General features: G+C 43.7%; 1 protein-coding gene across 2 annotated transcripts in view; it reads right to left on the reverse strand.

The window, feature by feature from the left end:
• LOC144682828 (PC3-like endoprotease variant B) overlaps window positions 1-22,618 on the reverse strand; it is an 898,333-nt gene that overhangs the window by 327,713 nt on the left and 548,002 nt on the right. For both annotated transcript variants that reach the window (XM_078545597.1, XM_078545598.1), the window contains exons 8-11: window positions 18,555-18,637; window positions 15,806-15,894; window positions 11,191-11,363; window positions 554-796 (exon numbers count right to left, since the gene is read on the reverse strand). In XM_078545597.1, coding sequence (XP_078401723.1) covers window positions 554-796; window positions 11,191-11,363; window positions 15,806-15,894; window positions 18,555-18,637 — 588 coding nt within the window. The remainder of the gene's footprint in view (window positions 1-553; window positions 797-11,190; window positions 11,364-15,805; window positions 15,895-18,554; window positions 18,638-22,618) is intronic.

Consider the following 22,618-nt stretch of genomic DNA (forward strand, 5'->3'; position numbering starts at 1 on the left):
AAGTTGCTGTGACAATATACGCTTCTACATGCATGTTGAAGCCTAGAGCTATGGATAGTGATGGTAGAGACTCCAACTTCTTTCCATCATATGACCCACTTTTACCACCTGCCATTGGCATATGTTGGAAGGATTTGTAGCTTGATACTCAACTTATTTGGCCGCATTATGAACACACTTTTCTTGGCCATTAAGTCCTGGAGTGGGACTTGAACCTGGAGTTTCTGGCTCAGAGGCAGGGATGGCACCTACTGCACAACAAGACCTCCTGTATGATATGTATTAAAATAATAAATTAAAACTGGAATTTTCAAATTACTACTCAAAGAAGCCTTATCACTTAGACTACCTTATTTCGCAAGGTCGTAAATAACTGTAAAAAATACAAACTAATGTACTTATACGACATGAGGCTTAAATGAGTCAGTCAATAGAAACAGAAGTGCTTTGTGAAATAGGTTGCTATTTTACTATCTTACAACATTGCATTAATTATAATGTACCACTACTTAAGATCTCTGCATTCTATTTTTACAACATTAGACTGACTCACCATGGTTTGTTCCTCCAGGGCCTTATTTCTAACCGTTGGAAATTTACTTGTTCCTCCTGTAGGAATTACTGCCATAACTGCTGGACAAGCCTCTGAGTAGAAGGTGCTGAGGCCAAAGTTACTGACAGCTCCAACTGCCACTGTAAAAATACTGTTCACATATCCATCAGCACCGCAGTGATCCTTAAGCAGACCACCATTTCCTGAAGCCCAGATGAAAATATTTCCTTTACCATTGCGACCCTGTAAAATAAAAAGGGGAAGAAGTTTTTCTCTTTAACAAAATATACTGCCTTTAATATATTCACCAGCTGCCAGAAAATAATGATAATAAAACTTAAATTATGACATCTTTCATACACACAATTTTCTGCACACACACACGGCTGATTTCAAGATGATTTTTAAAAATTTATTCATTTATGGGATCCCAAGTATTGCTGGCAAAGTCAGCATACATTGCCTACCTCTAATCACCCTTGAGAAGGTGGTGGTGAACAGCCTTTCTGAACCGTTGCAGTCCATGTGGTAAAGGTATGCCCACAGTGCTGTTAGAGAGGGAGTTCCAGGATTTTTTGACCCAGTAACAATGAAGGAACTCCGATATCTTTTCAAGTCAGAATAGTCTGTGACTTAGAGGGGAACTTGCAGGTGGTGGTGTTCCCATGTGTTTGCTACCCTTGTCTAGGTGGTTTGTGAAGTGCTGTCAAGGAACCCTTGGTGAGTTGTAGCTGCGCATCTTGTAACTATAGACAGTGATGGAGAATGTGAAGGGGAGGTGTTTAGATTCTCTTTTGTTGGAGGTGATCATTGGCTGGCACTTGTATGGAATGAATGTCACTTGCCACTTATCAGCCCAAGCCTGAATGTTGTCCAGGTCTTGCTGCATATGGCTGCAAACTGCTTCAGTGTCTGAGGAGTTGCAAATGTTGCTGAACATTGTGCAATCATCAGCTTGGACTGATAAGTAGCAAGTAAGATTCGTCCCATGCAAGTGCCAGGCAATAATCATCTCCAACAAAAGAGAATTTAAACCTCCCCTTCACATTCAACGACATTATCATTGTCAAATCCTCCCCTCCCACAGGAATATCAGGAGGGAAAGTGGGGGGCACCATTGATCAGAAACCTAACAAGAACTGGGCAGAAGCTGGGTATTCTGCTGCAATCTAGTCACCTCCTGTCTCCCTAAAGCTTGTTCACTATCTACAATGCACGAGTCAGGATTGTGATGCAATACTCTCCACTTGCATGAGTGTGGCTTCAACAACACTCAAAAAGCTCGACACCATTCTGGACAAAGCAGTCTGCTTGATCGACACTTTATCCACTAGCAGTGCACCATGGCTGCACTGTGTCCTGATCTCGTTGCATGCGGGCATGGGATGCTTTATTATCTGAATGGCATGGAACTGAACATTGTGCAATCATCTGTGCACATCCGCACTTCTGACCCTATGATGGAGAAAAGGTCATTGATGAAGTGCGATAATGGATTTTTTTCTATGTTTGGGGGAATATTGTATTATTCTGTGAAGAAGGTTGTGTGTCTGTGTGAAAATAATTTAATTAAGCTGGGGAAAGGTTACTAGAGACAGGTTGTCTGGGAGGTTTAAGACATGAAAGGATAGAGGCGTTAGGTTTGTGCATTTGTAATAAGATATTATGGTGGGCTTGAGGTACAAGTAAATAGGTTGGATCTAATATTTGCATTTTTAGATAAGTTGAGAGTTCATTTGAATATCAAAGGGAAGTCAAAGGTGAAAAGAAACATTTTTGCATCTTACAGGAGTTCCATGGGTAAACAGAAGAGCGTATATTACATTTTATTGACCCCAAAGCAGAGACAAAATAGAAACATGAAAGATTTTATATTTGGAAGGATTGGAGTTTCAAAGAGGTGTGAGAACAATGGAACCTGAGATGAGAGGGGAAATGGTATTTCAGAGTTACTGTGGAGAGTTTAAGGGTTGGTGGTTGGCTGTTGGCTATGTGAGGAAGATCTCCTGGAAACAGCTCTAGGCTGTGAGAAGGTGCAGTTTGAATCAGCCATCCAGTCAAGCCAGGAAAGTCTTGGGCTGCAAAAAGCAGTTTTGTTCTGAAGTCTTGGATTTCCACAGTAGAGTGAAAGAGAGGTTAAGGTCTTGTGTGGTGGACCTATATTAAAGCTACAGCAGTTTGCCTTGGGTAATATTACTGGATTTTTATAGTTAAACATCTGTAAGGGAGTGTTGCCTGGAAGATGTTTACTTGTGGGGTCTGAACAAGTAGGGAATCTTTTGGGGGGGATGATTTGTAAGACTAATTTTAACTGTGTAACTGTAGTCTTGTATGTCTAAGTTTTTTCTTCTTCCTGTTAATAAAACTTTTACTTTTAATTTTTAAAATCCCAAACGTGTCACTGGGCTTCTTGCTGCTGAGATCAGTATGTTTTCTTCTCATTTTCAGAATACAAGAAAAAGGGCATGGCTCATAAGCCAAGTTTCCTTCTGGGATTTGGTTTGCTCAGCAATTAGCATCTGCTATGGTCATAACACGAAGCAGCTGAAGATGATTGGGCCTAGGACACTACCCTGAGAAACTCCTCAACAATGTCCAGTGGCTGAGATGATTAGACTCGAACAACCATAACCATCTTCCTTTGTGCTAGGTATGACTGCAACCAGTGGAGAGTTTTCCCCCGATTCTTATTGACTTCAATTTTACTCAAGCTCCCTGATGTCACACTCAGCCGAATGTTGCCTTGATGTCAAGGGTGGTCACTTCACCTCATTTCTGAAATTCAGCTATTATGTCCATGCTTGGACAAAGGTTGTAATGGGGTCAGGTGCTGAGCAGTCCTGATGGGACCCAAACTGAGCATCGGCAAGCAGATTATTCCTGAGTAAGTGCTGCTTCATTGGACTTTTGATGACACCTTCCATTGCTTTGGTGATGACTGAGAGTAGACTGATAGGTGATTGGCCGGGCTGAATTTGCCCTGCTTTTTGTGGACAGGGCATACCTGGGCAATCTTCCAGAGCTCAGCTATTGGCACAGCCTGCTCTGGTGCACAAGACCAGTATTACTGCAGGAGCCCTTAGTCTTTGCTATAACCATTGTGCTCAGCTGTTTCTTGATATCACATGGAGTGAATTGCATTGGCTGGAAACTAGCTTCTGTGATGTTGGAGACTTCAGGAGGAAGTGAAGGTGGATCATTCACTCATCACTTCTGGCTGAAGATAGTTGCAAATGCTTCAGCCTTGTGTTTTATATTTATGCGCTCCACCGTCATTGAGGATGGAGAAGTTCATGGAACCTCTTCCTCCTGTTAATTCTTTAAACCCTTATGCAATTGGATGCAGGAGGACTCCAGAGCTGTGATCTGATCCGTGGTTGTGGGATCGCTTTGCTATATTGCATGCTACTTCCATTGTTTAGTGTGCAAGTACTCCTGTGTTGTAGCTTCATCAGGTTGGCACCTTGTACAGAAACATTCATTGTAGAGGTTTTTACAATGTTAGCACTTTATTCAGAGGGATTCATGTGCTTTTAATGAATACATAAAGGGCAGTGTAAGCAGAAATTTAGTCACTCTTAATTTGCCAAAATGTTTACTTTTATGCCGTGACATATTCCTTCAAACCTGCAATGACTGTGATTTGCTACCTGAAGCTGAGGAATTAAAAAAAGAGAAAACAATTACATGTAGTTCTATTTAGGTATCATTTGATTTAAGGGGAAGGAAAGTGCAGTAAATAGACATTTTTCAAAATGGATGGGCTAGAGAGTGATTTACCTTCTTTCTTCAATGTGGGGGTGGTTCAGGTTAAGGTGGGCAGAACACAAGCTTTTTATACCCATTTCATCTCCATGATTGTAGTGTCTGGCCTAGTGGGTGCTGCTTTCTTCCTCTTAACACTGCTGGTTTTCTCCGTGCTCAGCAGGAGAGCCTAGTAGTGTTGTACAGAAATCACATAGTTGGGCCACACTGCTCTTCTTAAATGTTTACTCCCTATTAAAGAGAGGCTGCAGGCCTAAATTCAAGATTGCTGGCAAGTCATTTGGGAAGGCTGAAAGTGAAGGGGAATGGCTCAGCAGATAAGGAGCAAACTCTCAGATTTGGTGATGCCACTTTGGAGGCTCTGGTGACCCAGGTGGAGTCCAGAAGCGAGGCAAATGTTTCCTCAGGAGATGCAGGACGCCCTCCTGCACTAGCCACAGAAGGGAATGGGAGCACGCTGCCAGGGTGTTAAGTGCCCAAAGTTTAGTTCCATGAACATGGTGCAGTGCCAGAAAAAGTACAACAATCTCACAAAGATGGTCAAGGTGAATGAATGCATCCATACATTACATCTCATATCAAGCACATCACCAACCTCTCTCTCTGCTCAAACCACCACGCCCAAATCACTCAACCAGGAGCACCCACTGCAGACAGGATTCACGCCTAACAATCACATACTGCACCATAAACCTTCCAATGCTGCCACAACTACCGATTGCACACAGGGAACAGGAAGAGCCAACAGCCAGGCCTGGGGGAAGAAATAGCTTGTTTGCCAGCCGCCAGAGGGAGAGGTTGCAGACAAGTTCCTCTGCAGGAGAACGCTGATAATGATGCACACTTAAATGTTTTGTGTATTGGCAGGCCTGCCAGACAGACTTCTGTCACTGACAAGGAGCATAATCCAGCTCCAACTCAACTCAGAGTATCCCATAGAACCTATCCTTTCCATTGTGGGAGTGGTGGTCAACTCCATGATAGCACTGGTGACCCATGGTGAAGCATCTGATGGCCACTGCCTCAGCTTCCACTGCAGCACAGGCAGAATTCTCCCGACAACTCACTGCTGCAGCGGAAGCTCTAATGAAGGTCATGAGATCTGGGGGCTCAGACCACTGCTATCATGGGAGCGGACTTCAGTGCTCAAAGTGGCATGTAGGCCCACACAGCAGTCTAGCATTCTCCAGTAGGTTATTAGGATTGCCGAGTGTACTGCGGAGGACAAACCCGCTGTTCTCTCTCAGGATGACAACTGTCGTGATCCCGCCACTGCCACTCCACCAGTGCTCTTGCTTCTCCGGTAGCCAGAGGAAACTTCTGCTGCCCAAACTGAGGTGGAGCGGCCCAAAGCTGGACCTTCAAGGGGCTAAGCTGTCAGAGGGTGTCTTGAAAGGAAATAGGTATGCAGTCTCCCCTATTAGAAAGTCAGCAGCCTTCCACCAGCCATGTAGCAGCCACTGGGGACACTAGGACAGGTAAGGGCGCCCGCAAGACGGACTAAGAGCTTACACAAAGTGTTGAGTTCATTATTGTTCTTTGTGCCTCAGATGGCAGGAAGCAGTCACAAGCCAAGTGCATAGGGGATAGGTCTTGTCCCTGAGCAACCAGTCTTTGGTTCTTTTCAGGGCTCAGAAACAACAGAAAGGGCAAACTGGCATAGGATGAAGGTATCATGGTTGTTGCCAAGATGGCTGGTTTCCAAAATAAAATTTGTGGCGTGGTTGCACATCAACTGCACGTTTATTGAGTGACAACTTTTGCAGTCTATACATTTCCCTGTTGACGTGGGAGGCCTACAGAGCCACACGGGTGCAGTTGATGGTCCCCTGCACCAACTGTGATTCAGAGGCAAATCCCCCCACTTGGTGACACCACATAGCCTTTCATTCTGCTCTGCCTCCTAAGGGAGAAGAGGATGAAGTCCCCTCATGTGATGTATATGGCCTCCATCACTTCCTGGGTGTTTTAACTCCATGCTGTGATACATTCGCAATGCCGTCAGATTTCACAGCCATTGGGAGAGCTGAGTCCAGCCTGCTCTGAGTTCCATATTGGGTTGAAGGAGGTGGCACTGCTCTGTGACTACCTCCTTGGTTTTTCTGGGCCACCTCAGGCACTGCTCCTGGCTCGTATGAATAAAGAAGTATTGCTCCCGGCATTCCCATGGGGGTGTGGGGCCTGTGATAGAAAGCCCTCCTTTTCTCGCCTCCTTGCAGAGCCTTCACTCTCTGCTTTCTCCATTCCATCCTCTGTAGACCAAGAGCAACTGCTGCGCCCATATCTGGATTCAGTACTTGTCTCTCCTCCCTGACTGTTTCCAGAAACTTCCTCAAGATAGCTCTAGGAAACTATCATAGTGCCTCCACCAACTCTGCCTGAGTGAAAGTAAGTCAGAAACACCTCACCTGCAACTTGTTTAAAAGTCCTTTAAATTGCCCCAATATGGGGCCGTTCTTGCAGCTCTACACTTGTTTTTTCAAGAGTGACGCCCAAATTTGTTGCCAGGACAAGCGTTGCCCTAATTTGGAATCCTGGTGTTACAACAGCTAGTTAGTCTAGGTGACATCAGAATAGCGCAGAATCAAAGTCTTCTAGTATACTCAGGGAACACACCTGTGCACCTTTCTTCTGAAGCAACAACGCACTGCTAGTGTGGCACAGGCCGCCCCATACAAGCTGTGCTAGGCCTCAGTAGTGCCGCTAGAGGTGACGCCTTGCAAGGCAACTTCATGCCCAATCTGCCTTTACTGTTAGTTCTGATTTTTTTATTTAAAAGAAATAAATATTTATTTTATGAATAATACATGTCTCTCAATGTCTGTTGTAATTTGATGATGTTATGGTGAGGACATTGATCATTGATTACAGGTTAGGAATGGGTAAGAATCTGTCCAGGGTGCTACCACAAAATCAGTGTTATATCGGCTGCCCATCATACGGCCCGCTTAAGATCCAATTCTATTAAATATCAAAAAAAAAACTTGCATTTATACAGCACTTTTCATGACCACCAGACATCTCAAAGCACTTTATAGCGAATGAAGTTCTTTTTGAAGTGTAGTCACCATTGTAATGTAGGAAATGCGGCAACTGAATTGCACTCAGCAAACTCCAACAAACATCAATGTGATAACAACCAGATCATGTTTTTGTGATGTTTTGTGATTGACGGATAAATATTGGCCAGGACATGAGGGATAACTCCCATGCTTTTCTTCAAAATAGTGCTATGGGGATCTTTCACATCTACATGAGCAGGCAAATGGAGCCTCGGTTTAATGACTCATCTTAAAAGGTGGTAACCTCCAGCAGTACAGCAGTCCCTCAGTACTGCACTGGAATGTCAGCCTTGATTTTTTTTGTGCACAAGCTCTGTCATGGATCTTGAACCCAGGATCACGTGATTCAGAGGTGAGTATGCTACCAACTGAGCCACAGCTCCCATGTATCCTTCCCAACACTCAGTGCTCAGTTGCAGAGAATGACCACTTAGCAGGCTGCTCCAAAAGGGCACATGATGTAGCTATACCTGTGCGAGATGATTGGATATCAGCAGAGTAATAAGTGGCATATCTGATAAGATCCTTTGTACTAATGCCCAAGATGAATTTCAAACACAAGTATGAAACTTAATTTTGTAATATGCTAAAGGCACATTACAAAATAAGTTCGTAGTCATTTTTTCATAACATAGATATATTTTTATTATGTCACCAAATTAAATGGCAGCATCAATGAATCAGCTGCTTGCGTATAAATGAAATGGCAAATATTTGTATTTTTATAAATAAAGCTATAAGGATTAACAGTAAAGGGCATCTTATTTTTGCCACATTTTACTTCCCTTTCTAATAAGCAAATAATTCATATATCTGCCATCAGCATCATATATATGGTCTCTGGCAAAATTACCCTCCCTACCAACACCAAAAACTCTCCTGATTCCAAACTGTTTAATTGTAGATTTACACCAACAACTGTCCATCCCACAACTTGAATACATGTGATCCTATTCTAGGTATTCCCCACCTTGATTTCAGACTAAGGACTGGATTTTCGGTCCTGGGTCGGGAGCACAGAGTAGGAATATTTCCCAGCTCCGCAAACCCAACCTGGGAGAAAGTAGCACAAAAGGTCAGGTTTTTGTTCCGGGGTGGCGGGGTTCCTCTTATAGCCCCTGTGCCAAGTTAGTACCAACTCATGCCAACCCATGCCCCTCACCCACCACCATTTGCCCTGACACCTACAATGCCAACTTACCCAGTATCCACCATGGGCAGACCTCAGGACCCATGCTGAGATTAAATAATGTTGCAAGTGTCTACTGCAGTTTTTAATTTTTAAAAAACGCTCTCATTCCGAAAAGTCCATTAACTACATTTACATTCCTTCAACTGCATTATCTCTTTTCATAACAAACATTTCATTTCATTGATCATTGATTACAGGTTAGGAATGGGTAGGAATTTGTCCGGGGTGCTACCGCAAAATCGGTGTTATATCGGCTGCCCATCATACATAGAGTCATAGAATCATAGAGGTCTACAACACAGGAAAAGGCCCTTCGGCCCATCGGGTCTGCGCCGGTCAAACAAGTACCTAACTATTCTAATCCCATTTTCCAGTACTATGCCCATAGCCTTGTATGCTATTGCATTACAAGTGCACATCCAAATACTTCTTAAATGTTATGAGGGTTTTTGCCTCTACCACCCTTTCAGGCAGTGAGTTTCAGATTCCCACCACCCTCTGGATGAAAAAATTCTTCCTCATTTCCCCTCTAAATCTCCTGTCCCTTACCTTAAATCTATGCCCCCTGGTTATTGATCCCTCCACCAAGGGGAAAAGTTCCTTCCTGTCTACCCTATCTATGCCCCTCATAATTTTATACACCTCAATCATGTCCCCCCTCAATCTCCTCTGCTCCAGGGAAAATAACCCCAGTCTATCCATCTCTCCTCATAACTAAAACTCTCCAGCCCAGGCAACATCCTGGTAATTCTCCTCTGCACTCTCTCTAGCGCAATCACATCCTTCCTATAATGCGGATTCCAGAACTGCACGCAATACTCAAGCTGTGGCCTAACCAGCATAACCTCTCTGCTCTTATATTCTATGCCTCGGCTAATAAAGGCAAGTGTCCCATATACCTTCTTAACCACCTTATCCTTATACATAGAGTCTTATCCTTATGCATACAGCCTGCTTAAGATCCAATTCTATTGAATTTCAAAAAGACTTGTAATTATATAGCACTTTTCATGACCACCATACATCTCAAAGCACTTTACAGCCAATGAAATATTTTTTGAAGTGTAGTCACTGTTGTAATGTAGGAAATGTGACAACTGAATTGCACTCGGCAGACTCCAGCAAATGGCAATATTGCATAATCGCTTATAAAAAACAAGCATGAAATTTGTAGTCCCACTTCAAAGAGTCCATAACCACTTGGAGCTGTCAAACTGTGAAATGGTAGGCATCCTACTGTGATAATGGACAGCTGTGAACTCAGTCATGCGGCACTAATCCAGTAATAGTAGCTCTAAGGCTTATGTCAACAGGCAGAGTGAAATAGCAAGCAACCATTTTTTTTAAGCAATCCAGGCAGTTTTTTCAGAGTTAAAGGGCAGGAGTTTTAAATGCCTCAACTGTTCCCTTTGATAGCTCATGTTGACACTTTATACCGTTGTTTTTGACAGTTTCTTTTGACAATGCAGGTTGACACTTTTGACAATTGTTTTTGACAGTTCCGATGAGCACCAAGTTCCAATGAGTTAATGCACATTCATGCCTAATTTTATTGATCTGAGAGAGCGCATGGCCTCCCCCAAATGGCACTTGATCTCCCCAAAAGTGTCCCAGGACCAAATCCAAAAGGTGAACCTTACTTCTCCAAAAGGGTACCCAGGTTATCCAAACAAATCCACAAAGTTCAGACTTGCTCCTACCAGGTCTAATCTATTTGAGTACAGGAGTAATAAAGTTTTGCTTCAAGCTTGGTTAGACTGCATCTGGAGTACCCTGTGCAGTTTTGGTCCCCTTACCTCAGAAAGGATATTACTGCCATAGAGGGAGTGAAACAAAGGTTCACCAGACTTGTTCCAGGGATAGCAGGACTGTCTTTTGAAGAGACATTGGGGTAACTGGGCCTGTATTCTCTAGAGTTTTGAAGAATGAGAGATGATCTCATTGAAACCTACAAAATACTTAAAGGAATAGACAGGGTAGATGCAGGTAAGGTGTTTCCCTTGGCTGGGGAGTCTAGAACCAGGGGACACAATTTCAAAATAAGGGGGAAGCCGCTTAGGACCGAGATGAGGAGAAATTTCTTTACTCAGAGGGTTGTGAATTTTTGGAATTCTCCACCCCAGAGGGCCGTGGAAGCTCAGCCATTGAGTATGTTTAAGGTAGAGATTGATGGATTTCTGATTAACAATAATGGAAAGGACTATGGGGATAGTGTGGGTAAAAGGCATTGAAGTGTTCAATCAGCCACGATCGTACTGAATGGTGCAGCAGGCTCGAGGGGCTGAATGGCCTCCTGTTCCTATGTTCCAATGCACATCAGGGTTCAGGCTCCCCTCACACCAAAATCACTTGAGTGGAGGTAGCTGTGGATTTCTATGGGCAGCTGCCTCTGTGAAACGCTCATATGCATATCCCAATCCAGGCCCATGCCTGCGCCTGTACAAATGGTAGGTAAGGTGTTCGGAGGCAAGATTTCCGAGTTTGGGCCTCTTGCACCATTTCACTGTCTGTCATGGCAAAATTCAGGCCCAAGTCTTTATAACTTACAACATTCATTCCATTGTTGATTGACCCTTGAAACCTAGCCCATCTTTAATATTTATTCCCACATCTTTTACCTGCTCTGCTCCTTCCTGTAGAGCTTTCTTTGCCAGTGTTTTTGGGCCATCAAGTTTCTTCCCGTTGTCTTTGGGGCCCCAACAGCAACAGTAGATATCAATATAATTGTTATTATAGGTGAGAGATGCAGCTTCTAAGGCATCAGTCACTCTCCCATCCAAGAGACGAATGCCTAAAACAGAAATATAATCCTTGCATTTATGTTGTAATGTCACAAGAATACTTCATCTTACACAACAATTACTTTTGAAATGCAATTTCTGTTATATGGTAAATGCAGTGATTATCTGAAACAATGATACACTGCAACTGATAGCAGCAGTTATGATGGCAACAAGCTGAGCTTGTGTGGCAATGAACTGAGCTTGGATGAGAGCAGTCTGAGCTTCCATTGTAACAAGCTGACCTTGCATTACAAAAACATGAGCTTCTCCTACAGCACCAAGACATTGCATGGCTTCTGTTTGTGCTGCAATGGGCTATCTAATCCCATAGCCTCTGCAAAGTTTATCTGGAGGATCTTCTGGTCCCCTGTGATTAGATGATATTTTCTTCTTCTCCATCTCCTGCACCAAGGCCTCAAGCGCAGTATCATCAAATCTTGGAGCTCTCCCTCTGCCATATGCTTTGCAATTATTGAGTATTCCCCAGATCAAAATCACTTTTAGAACAATTTCCAGCACCTGCTCCAGCCACAATGCACCTCTTCTTGAAGGGGTGTCAGCTGGCTTTAATTAGTGTAGTGTTTAATCTGTGCTAGCCCCTCATGAATTTACATCTCCTGCTCAGGCACTCAGGCCTGGGATAATCCTACATTGCCGTTCCCACACCGTTTTCAGGCCCTGTCCAATTTTGTGGTCATGGACTAGGGATAATGGCTGTGTTCTCCAATTGGAAGAAAGTTATATCCTACAAGACTCTTTCTCGGGCCTTAAGTATTTACGATACTTATGACTAAAGACAACGCAATATATCCAGATTTGCTAATGACACAAAGATTTATGGTATTGTAAGATGTGTTCCTATGTTTCTGGTATTAGAGATAAAGTTACAGAGAATAAAATATTGGTCAGGTTATGACTCTACTCAAGATGAGAGCGGGGTAATATCATTCTGTTCCCATAACTATCATTCAAGTAATTGTCTTAATTTGTACGTGGCTTGATCATCCTCATAAGGAATCTTGTCACCATCCATTAGATGACACAGTTGGATTTATTACAGCCCCTATCATTTTAATTCCTGATTCCTGGGTTCCTGGTGATGCAAGTGTGACTGAGCAGAGCTTATTCTTATTGCTACATGAAATTAAGGGACTAAGCAGGTCCTTTAAAGGGTAAGGCGAGCATCTCACCTTCTTGTTTCAGTGTGGGCTATGTGGTTGTGAGGGGGAGGTTCATAACCTGAAGGACCTTTTTGCAGTGTTTACTGAGGTTTAATGACCTTACTAGGTCAGCAAAGGCAAGAGAATTCTCAGATGAATAACAGCAAATGAATCACAAAGAAACATATGAGTATTCAAGCATTGATCTTTTGGTATCATATAGCACTGTGTCCCTTGTCCCAGAGCAAAGCTAGCACCACTCATGTCATGTGTCTTGCATACTATAACGTACAGCAAAGTCTCACACCCTAGTTCCTTACTCCTTTATGCCCATCATTACTAACACCCATTCTACAAATCTTGTCTGCTTGTGACTCCAGAATATGATCACTGCAGCAGTTAATTGACAGCTCAGATTCCTGCTGCAGGAGAAGGTAATGGACAATACTAGGGAATGCCAGACTACTTGGGGGTGGGATGTGCCAACATCCAATACTTAACAACCCACGCAGAGGAAACAATGGCAATAATTGGCATCAAATATGTCCTGGCAGTTGGGAATGTGATGGTCATTGTTCCTTTTGTGGGTTTGTGAGAACAAAAATCTTTTCTAGTTTAATGTATAATTAATCTTTCCTCATATGAGATCCATAAAGTAGCTGATTCGGATAGGATGCTGTTCGAGCAGATCAAAGTTAACAGTTTTCTCTAGAGGCTGCAAGCCAGGATACAGTGGAGAACATTGGCTACAAAAGTGACCATTCACTCACCCATCCTTCACCTTGCCCCTTGGAGCCAGCAGTCCCATGACAGCCAGTTGAGGGAGCACAGAGAGTGAGGATAATGAACGGATACATGGTGAGACACAGGAGAAGAGAACCAAATAATGCAGAAATGGAAGTGGACTTGGATATATCATCAGAGGCATAAGAAATGTCAGCCCTGGGCTGCAGTGCAAGCAAGGATGATCTCAGTGATCCTGCCATGAAAGGCCTTTTGAGACAGCGCTTCCAGAAAAGGTCTCAGAAATGGGCTTGCAAATATACTTCCTGCTGCACAGATAGCGCTTGGGTGGCCTGGCTCTCGTCTGGCCTCCTTTACAACCCCCTTGCTGTTCCTCTTTCTCCTTTTGCTCCAGCACTTAGATCATATAAGCATGGATTCGGTTCAGAAGTACATTGTGCAGCCACTATTACTTCAGTGGGAGAACTGCAGAAAACTGGGAAAAAAGGCCTTTATGTTGTTTTCCCCTAGTTTCCGCATCTATTCTGCTGTGGTTACGGCGGATGAGCAGGAGAAATCCTGCAGAATTTCACCTCCAAAGTGTATTTAATAATAGTCAGTAACTCTGGCACAGGTCAACAATAAAAAGGCACACAAACTTCTGAAGGATCTGGAGACAGGGAAGAGGGACAAGGTTAGCAAGTGGTGATGAAGGAAAGCAGTAGTGGATGAGACCCCCCAATAACATACCATCAGGTTTGTTCTGCAGAATGCAGGTGGGTTAAAGTTCAGTATGGGCAAAGAAGGAAGGGGAGACAGCCAAACATCCTGCATTCTGTGCCCTCCAGCTTTGCCATCTGCCACATGGTGTGCCCTCTCCCTTGACCAATGATGCTGATGGCAGCCTCCTCTATTGGTGTGAGCATTTGCAGTAATGTGGCACTTTTTCAGATCTTGTCAGCCTGTCCTACAAGAAGAGTCAGAGTGGGCAAGCGTGTATCACATCGCAGGGTTGTGAAGATGTGTGAAGCAGCACAACATAGAGTTCCATGCTGAGTGTAAGGGGTGTGTGGACGAGGGAGAAGTCATTGTGAGGGTAGTGGCAAGTGTTGAGTGTGCAGGTGGAAGCTAAGCAGGTGCATTGAAGTGTGCTTGGAGGAGAGAGGTGGGCAGTGGTTGAGGGAAGAATTGGCAGTGTTGGAGCTAAGAATGGTGATGCAGGGCTGAGCAGACAGTAACAGATTTGTGAATGGGAGCCTGACCTTAGAAGTACTGTTCAAGCCATTGAAAATTTTGCTCCTGGGAGCAATGCTGCTTGCATTCGCATCAACAGCCACTTTACAGCATTACTGCAGTGTTATTTGACGGAGTTTGTGGTGCCCATCAGAGGGAATGAGGACTATCTTCCTGCTGCTTAACATGAACTTTCACAGCACCATCTGAAAACCTGGCCGGGTGGTGGGGGGTCAGGGGTGGTGAGGGAGAGCTGCCATTAGAAATAGGAAGCCCCATTGGAGTTCCTACCCTCCCAATGGACGAACTATCTAATGGTCGTAGGAATAACCCCAGCATCTGTGAAGCTTAGAATGAGACCTGACCACAAAAATGGTTTGGACCTCCCAAGCAACTCCCAGCCCCCCACCTGCCCACTATACGTGCAGTATGAAAATCACTGCATTGTCCTGGGGTTCAGTAAAATAAAAAACAGTCAGCTCCTTCACTCCTAATCAGCATTAAATGACCACTGCTGGAAGTAGGTGTGTGTAGAGATGTCAGGTGAGGGCAGGATAAGGTTTAGATGTAATTCCCCCATTGAGAACAGCCTACACAACAACCTCTGTTTACTAACATACATCAGCCTTTGTTCTGGTTCCGTAATTCAGCAGCAAGGAACCTTTAAGCATTTGTGTATCACAGTATTTACCAGACCTTTGGCATGAGGCAAAGACGAGCACTAAAATGATAGCTGGCATGGTACAAGGCCTAATATACAGACACTGTGGAGTTCATTACTGTCATTGGATTGCTGTGCTTTCTGTGTAACATTCTGCTTCACTGTCTTTAATAAAGGAAACAAACTGGATTTAAAAATATAAGTGACAGTCACATCAGCAACAGGAATAAGAGTGACACAGAAAGGCAATTAAAATTGAAAATGAATGTTCTGGAGTGTATACCAGGAGTTCCACAACAGTGTGACTGCCAATCACAGTAATACTATTGTTTCACTCCTGATTTAATGTGTTTGTAATACTGCAGCTAGGATCCTGCACTACATCCCATTTGTGCTGGAAATGCTGAAAGTCAAGTTTTATATTTAGAAATTTGCTGACAAAAACTTTATTAAAATCAGAAGAAAATGGCAAAGGAGCTGTGCTGTATAATCAAAATGGCATCCCTGCGATCTGTTAGCATCAAGAAGCACACTTGCATACACTTTTCAATTGCCCAGTATGTCACTCAGCAAAATTGCAGTTACAATTTTACCAGAAAAAATGCATTGGCACAACTAAAAAGATATAAGAATCTATTCACATCCATTCTACTGCCGTTGCACATTTAATTACCTCCAATCTTCGCATTATGTGCAATTCCAACCCCACAGAAGCTGTTGTTGGCCTCCATTGCCACTTCACCAGCACATTTTGTTCCATGACTTGGTGACATGAAAAGAAACACAAGAGCAGAGTTCAAATGATGTGTGTGTGTGTGTGATATCTCTAACTGACATCACGACAACAAAGCTAGGAATTTCGAGTTTTGATTCAGAAAATAAAAGAATTCATTTTCTGCTGCCTCATTAGTCTTTCATTTGGAAATAACATCTCAACAATCAGGCTGAACATATTGTACTCATGGAGTCCACAATTACTTTACATAATAGATTACTTAAATTCTAATATTAACATTTAGTTGATATTTACTAAAAAGATGCCTGAATATGTTAATTTTTTATTTAAATATTTTTATCCACAATGTTATTACCTAATTTCTTCATCACATGAGAAAACAGAGGCCTGAATTTTCCCCTTGTTGGGCGCGTGTGACCAGAGAGCACAGGAAACAGGCCCTGGACCACGATCGGCCTCCAACCGCAATTTCACACTGGCTGGCCAATTAACGGCCAGCCAGTGTGAAACATGTGCTGAGAAGCTCAGCACTGCCGGGGTGGGGTGGGGAGAGGGCGGACGATGACGTCATAGCAGGCACGGGTGAGCGCTTCGGGAGAGCTCCGTGAAGGCAGACAGCTGCCTCAGGGAGCAGACCTGCAAATAATGAAATGAAGCACTGAAAAGATGCAAAAAAAGGTCCATGCATCACAATCAAGTACCTGAAAGCATACCTTATAAAAATGCTGTCTCCAGGTATTTATTTTAATTTTATTACCTAACAGAGATTTCATCCAGCCCTTGGATGAGGTTTCATGAAAAACGTGAAGGCCGCCTGGCTGATTTGCCCATCCGCCACCCCTAAGGTTGGACGGGCCATGAAAAATCGCAGACAATTGTACCATTAATCGGCTTAATTGCCCTCTTAATTGTCGGTGGACACGCTTTGGGCTTTTGCGCACACCCGCTGAGCGAAATATCACATGGTTGTGTGATGATGTCGGGACGCTCACCCGACGTCATCCCGTGTGATTTTACCCCCAATGGGGTCAGGCGCCGCCTGCCGTGGGACGTAAAATTCTGCCGAGAAAACACCTCAACCTGGATGTCTTGAATTTTTAGATGGCACAAAAGAGAAGGATGTCAAGGATACAATTGGAAAACAAAGAATGTCAAGATGAAAAAGATGCAGATTGGGGACTCTGTGGGGCAGACTTGGAGGCTTGTTTCGCAGGTGAAAGGATAGATGTATTGGCAGTGGATTGGATGTGGGGAAGGCAGTTGAGCTTGGGGTTGAGCAGTATGCCAAAGTTCCACACATCAAAGCCTGAGAAGACAGCCAGGAGGAAGGCTAGAGGTTTTGAATGTATTATCAGAAGCCAAAATAGACAGCCTTTGCCTTTGCTGACATTTAGCTTGTGGTCCTATTAAAACTAAGCCAAATGTCATTGATGGGTATATTTGCCAGTTGGGGCAATGTCCAACAAGCCAAACATGTACAAGTCACCAACACCAATAATACCACTTCAATCAGCTGCACCCTTCAGGGAAATAAAAACAATGTTAATGTTTGAAAATTATGTAAGTTGATTTTAGAAGATAAATGGATGAAGGATATGTACTGATATAGATTGCACTTAGCACATAAAAAAAACCTTTCGCTACATTATTGTACTATGGACCATAATTGATACGTAGCACGTATTATAATGCTAAAAGAATTATTACATCTGATTTGACCCATTTTCTATTATTACCCTTGAATAAAATAAGGTTACAACTTTTTCACTTCCACTGATAAATTTGTTCAGTCATATGTCCTTTGTATTATAAAGGGTTGTTGCTCAAAATAGACTCAGAAGAAATACTTTGATTCAAGCAGAAACTCGTGAAATATTTGGGGTGAAATTAATATTTTTATTGCAACACTATTTCTTTAAATCCTCATCCCATGCCATTACACCCTTCCTATGTCATCCGTCTCATGCCACACCTATTCCATTCCTTTCATTCCTCTCATATCAGGCTTATCCCATCCCACCATTTCTTCCCATGCCATTTCCATCACCCATTCCACACCTCTAAGGATGCCCCAGCACCCCTCCCATGCCATCTCCCTTCCTTCCCCCTCTTTCTTATTCCCTTCCCCTGCCCGGCCATTTTACCCCAATATTGTCCCCACCTCATTCTTTCCCATGCTGTTCTCCCTCACCAGTGTACCCCCTCCCCCAGTAACCCTTCCCATACCATCTCCTCCATATCACCTGCCCTCTGCCCCCTCCCAAAGTCCCCCTCCGCCCCCTCCCAAAGTCCCCCTCCAATGCCATCTCCTCCCGGTGCTGTCTACCTTGCTCCTATATGGCTGCTCACTTCATCACCACCACCCCACACCCCCACGTCCCCCAACCCACATCACACCCACTTTCATGCCTTTCTGCACTCCATCCTGATCATCATTAGCCAAAAACCAAGGATGGGAGAGGCAGAGGCCAGGCATCAGTAAGCAAGGTTGGGGAAGGGTAGGAGTCAGCTGTCGGGCATCAGTAACTTGGCCAATGGAGCAGTTGGGGGCAGGGACCAGGGCCAGTAAGTAAGGCACGTGTGCCAGGCTCCACCCACCCAATCAAACCGCTCACCAATCAGAAAATACAGAGAGTCTGGAACTGTATTATTACTATGGATTAAAAATTCTGCTGGAATGTTTTACCCATTAGATCCACTCATAGTATCAGGAAGTGGATCATGTTTATCATCAAAATGGTCATTGAAATCAAAGCTGGCATGAGGATCCTGTGAAAATAAAAAAGCAAAGTTAACCCATTTCTTTGTATAGTATTATGGTACTGAACACATTTCAAGTCATTTAGTTTTTTTAAGTGCTTTGAAAGTATATTGACTCCGATCCCTTGAGCTCAACCGTGCATATTTACAAACTCTCAAGTTTGCAGTTAGTGCAAACTTTCAATAAAGTGCCCACAAAACCACTTTGTTGGATGCTTGTGTTTACAGGGCATTTATAGCATAAAGTATTCTGCCAATATGTGTTCTAAAAATTGTTCACTACAAACATTGACAACGCAAATATGCAAAAATGCACATGCAAAACAGACTTACTGTAATTAACTGTTGGGGCACTATTTGTGATTTTAAAAAATTTATTCATTCACAGGATGTGGGCTTCGCTGGCTAGGCCAGTATTTATTGCCCATCCCTAATTGTCCTTGAGAAGGTGGTGGTGAGCTGCCTTCTTGAACCGCTGCAGTTCATGTGGTTTGGGAAAACCCACAGTGCTGTTAGGGAGGGAGATCCAGGATTCTGACCCAGCGACAGTGAAAGAACGACAACATATTTCCACGTTAGGATGGTGTGTGGCTTAGAGGGAAACTTTCAGGTGGTGGTGCTCCCACGCATCTGCTGCCCTTGTCCTTCTAGGTGGTTGAGGTCATGGATTTGGAAGGTGCTGTCGAAGGAAATGTTTCTAATTCATGATGACTTAGAAAAAAGTGAATTACAGAAACTTCAATCTCCTGTTATTGACACTGCAACATCACAAATTACATAGCAGTGATAAAGATTGCATTTTTACAGTTTGCCTAGGAGTGTGTTTAGAACTCGAGCTGATAGATGCCCATATTAGAAAATGAGCCACATTTTCACTCAGGAGACCCAACGTCAGTATTGAGCTCTCTTTGCGCAGGGGAAAGTTGCCCACTTTCAGTGATACATATCAGCCACTGGCTGAGGAAACCTTGATCTGACCATCGACAGAGAGGAAGCCTGGTAACTCCTGGGAAAGTATATAGGAGACACAATGAGAGATGGACAAGGAGGATGTGAACTGCCAGCTGTGGACTGATCAAAATATTTATCTTCTTGTATTCCTTCAGCTGCTTCATTGCCCCGAAATCTGACATTAGGTCAGAGTGTAGATACAAGTTCCAAACTTAAAATTTGGTAGCTGAGAACATTAAATGTCTCATACACACCTATTTAAATGCTTCCTTTTCCACCTTTCTAGGTGCGCTACAGTAACAAGGCAAGAGGAATTTGACCATTCTACTTCAGCTACATCTAGATCCTCCTCAATGATACCATCCTGATATTCAGCAGGACAAATCCAATCCAGTCAATTATAGCCCCAAGAGCTTACTCTCAATCATCAGCCACATGATGGAAAGGGTTGTCGGCAGTGTTATTGAATGCCACTTCCTCAGCAATAACCTGCTTACTGATGCTCAGTTTGGGTTCACCAGAGCCACTTAGCTCTTGACCTCGTAACAGCTTTAGTCCAACCATGGACAAAAGAGCTGAACTCAAGAGGTGCGGTGAGAGCGACAGCCCTTGACATCAAAGCGGCATTTGATCAAGTGTGGCAACAAGGAGCCCTAGCAAAACTGGAGTCAATGGGAATCAGGGGGAAACTCTCCACTCTTTGGAATCATACCTAGCACAAAGGAAGATGGCTAGAGGTCAATCATCTCAGTCCCAGCACAGCACTGCAGGAGTTCCTCAGGGTAGTGTCCTAGGCCCAGCCATCTTCAGCTACTCCATCAATGATCTTCCCTCCATCATAAAGTCAGAAGTAGGGATGTTCACTGATGATTGCACAATGGTCAGCACCATTTGCGACTCTTCAGGCACTGAAGCAGTCCATGTTCATATGCAGAAAGATCTGGACAACATGCAGGCTCGGGTTGATAAGTGGCAAGTAACATTGTGCCATACAAGTGCCAGGCAATGACCATCTCCAACAAGAGAGAATCTAAGGATCTCCTCTTGACATTCAATGGCATTATCGTCGCTGAATCCCCCACTATCAACATTCTGGGGTTTACCATTGATTAGAACCTGAACTGGACTAGCCATATAAATACTGTGGCTACAAAAACAGACCAAGGGCTTGGAATTCTGTGGCAAGTCTCTCATCTGATTTCCCAAAGCCTGACCACCATCTACAAGGCACAAGTCAGGAGTGCGATAGAATACTCCCCACTTGCCTGGGTGAGTGCAGCTCCACAAACATTCAAGAAACTCAACACCACAAAAGACAAAGCAGCCCACTTGATTGGAATTTCGTTTACTGCCATAAACATTCATTCCTTCTACCACTAACACAAAGGCAGCAGTGTATACCATCTACAAGATACACTGTAGCAACTCACCAAGGCTCCTTCAGCAGCGTCTTCCAACCTGCGATCCCTATCAACTGGAAGGTCAAGGGCAGCAGATGCATGGGAACACCACCACCTGGAAGTTCCCCTCCAAGTCACACACCATCCTGACTTGGAAATATATTGCCGTTCCTTCACTGTCACTGGGTCAAATTCCTGGAACTCCCTTTCTAACAACACTGTGGGTGCACCTAATGACCTAATCTGCCAGCTATTCAGGCCACAACTAAATGGGTTGTTTATTTTTAAAGCAGCTCCTGTGCTCATTTCAGATCAGGACTTCTAAATTTGTTTGGGCTAGTGAGAGCTTGCAATGTCCAACAAAAGGCCCAAAAATTTGGAAATGATTTATTATTTTGTGGAATCAGAAGGAGTAGGAGTCCTTGTTTCTCTCCTTTCCAGCACACTGTTCCTCCACAACATTGGAATTGCACCCGGTTTGGGGTGCTAAGGAATTTAGCATCAAGCACAGTTGCGGACAGTGGATACAGTGTCCCAGAATTTGCTGTAGATTGTGCATAAATTGGAGGAGTCCGTTATTCATAATCCGCAACAACATGAGGGATGTTTATGAAAGCCTTGAGTTTGAGAGAGCTCAGGAGGGAGTGTAGCCTCCAGGCCTCGAGAAGAGGACCCAAGAACAGTTTTAGCTTCTGGAGTGGCAGCTCAAGCATTTGCACTGATGCTTTGAGTGCTGAAAGAGAAACATGCTCCATGCAGTTGTGACTACTGTTTCAGGCACTTAGTAGCCAAACCAGCAATCCTTAAAGGAAGCTGTCATCCAAAAGTTAAGTTTTAACTAACATTTTTTTACATGCATCATTCTGGTGTGGAAGAAATATTCCTACTCCTCCTGGCTCCACCCTAAATCCATGGGCTGCTCCTGGCCACTGCTGAATCCACCTCCTGATTGCCTCTCCCCATCTGGGACTGTGCTGCAGACCTCGACCATTGGCCAAGCAGGACAAATCCCCTTCTTTCCCATGGCTTGTGAGCTATCCTTGGGGCCATGAGTGGTGACCACAGCTCATCGGTAATAAACAAATGTGAGCAATGGTCCAATTTGCTGTGGTCCAGCCATTGGGCTCATTAGTTACACGCAGTGTGTGCATCACCAGGATTTGATCCCTTTCTCAATGATCGTCTCTCACCTCGCTCTCTTCATCCCAATCTTTCTGGTCTTTAGTTTATTATCACTACTACAGTCAGTACTCCTCTGAACTTTCTTCACTAATACATAATGATACAATTGCATTTACTCCTTAGAAGCAGTTCAGAGAAGGTTCACTCGACTCATTCCTGGATGAGGGGCTTATCTTATGAAGAAAGGTTGGACAGGTTGGGCCTACACCCATTGGAATTTAGAAGAATGAGAGGTGATCTTATTGAAACAAATAAGACCCTGACGGGATTTAATAGGGTAGATACCGTGAGAATGTTTCCACTTGTGGGAGAGATTAGAACCAGGGGACACAATTTAAGACTAAGAGGTCCACCATTTCAGATGGAGATGAGGAAAAAATTTTTCTCTTAAAGAGTCATTGGTACATGGAATTCTCTTTACCAGAAAGCAGTGAAGACTGAGTCATTGAATTTATTC

Source organism: Cetorhinus maximus, chromosome 7, assembly GCF_964194155.1.
Source record: "Cetorhinus maximus chromosome 7, sCetMax3.hap1.1, whole genome shotgun sequence".
Taxonomy (NCBI): Eukaryota; Metazoa; Chordata; class Chondrichthyes; order Lamniformes; family Cetorhinidae; genus Cetorhinus; species Cetorhinus maximus.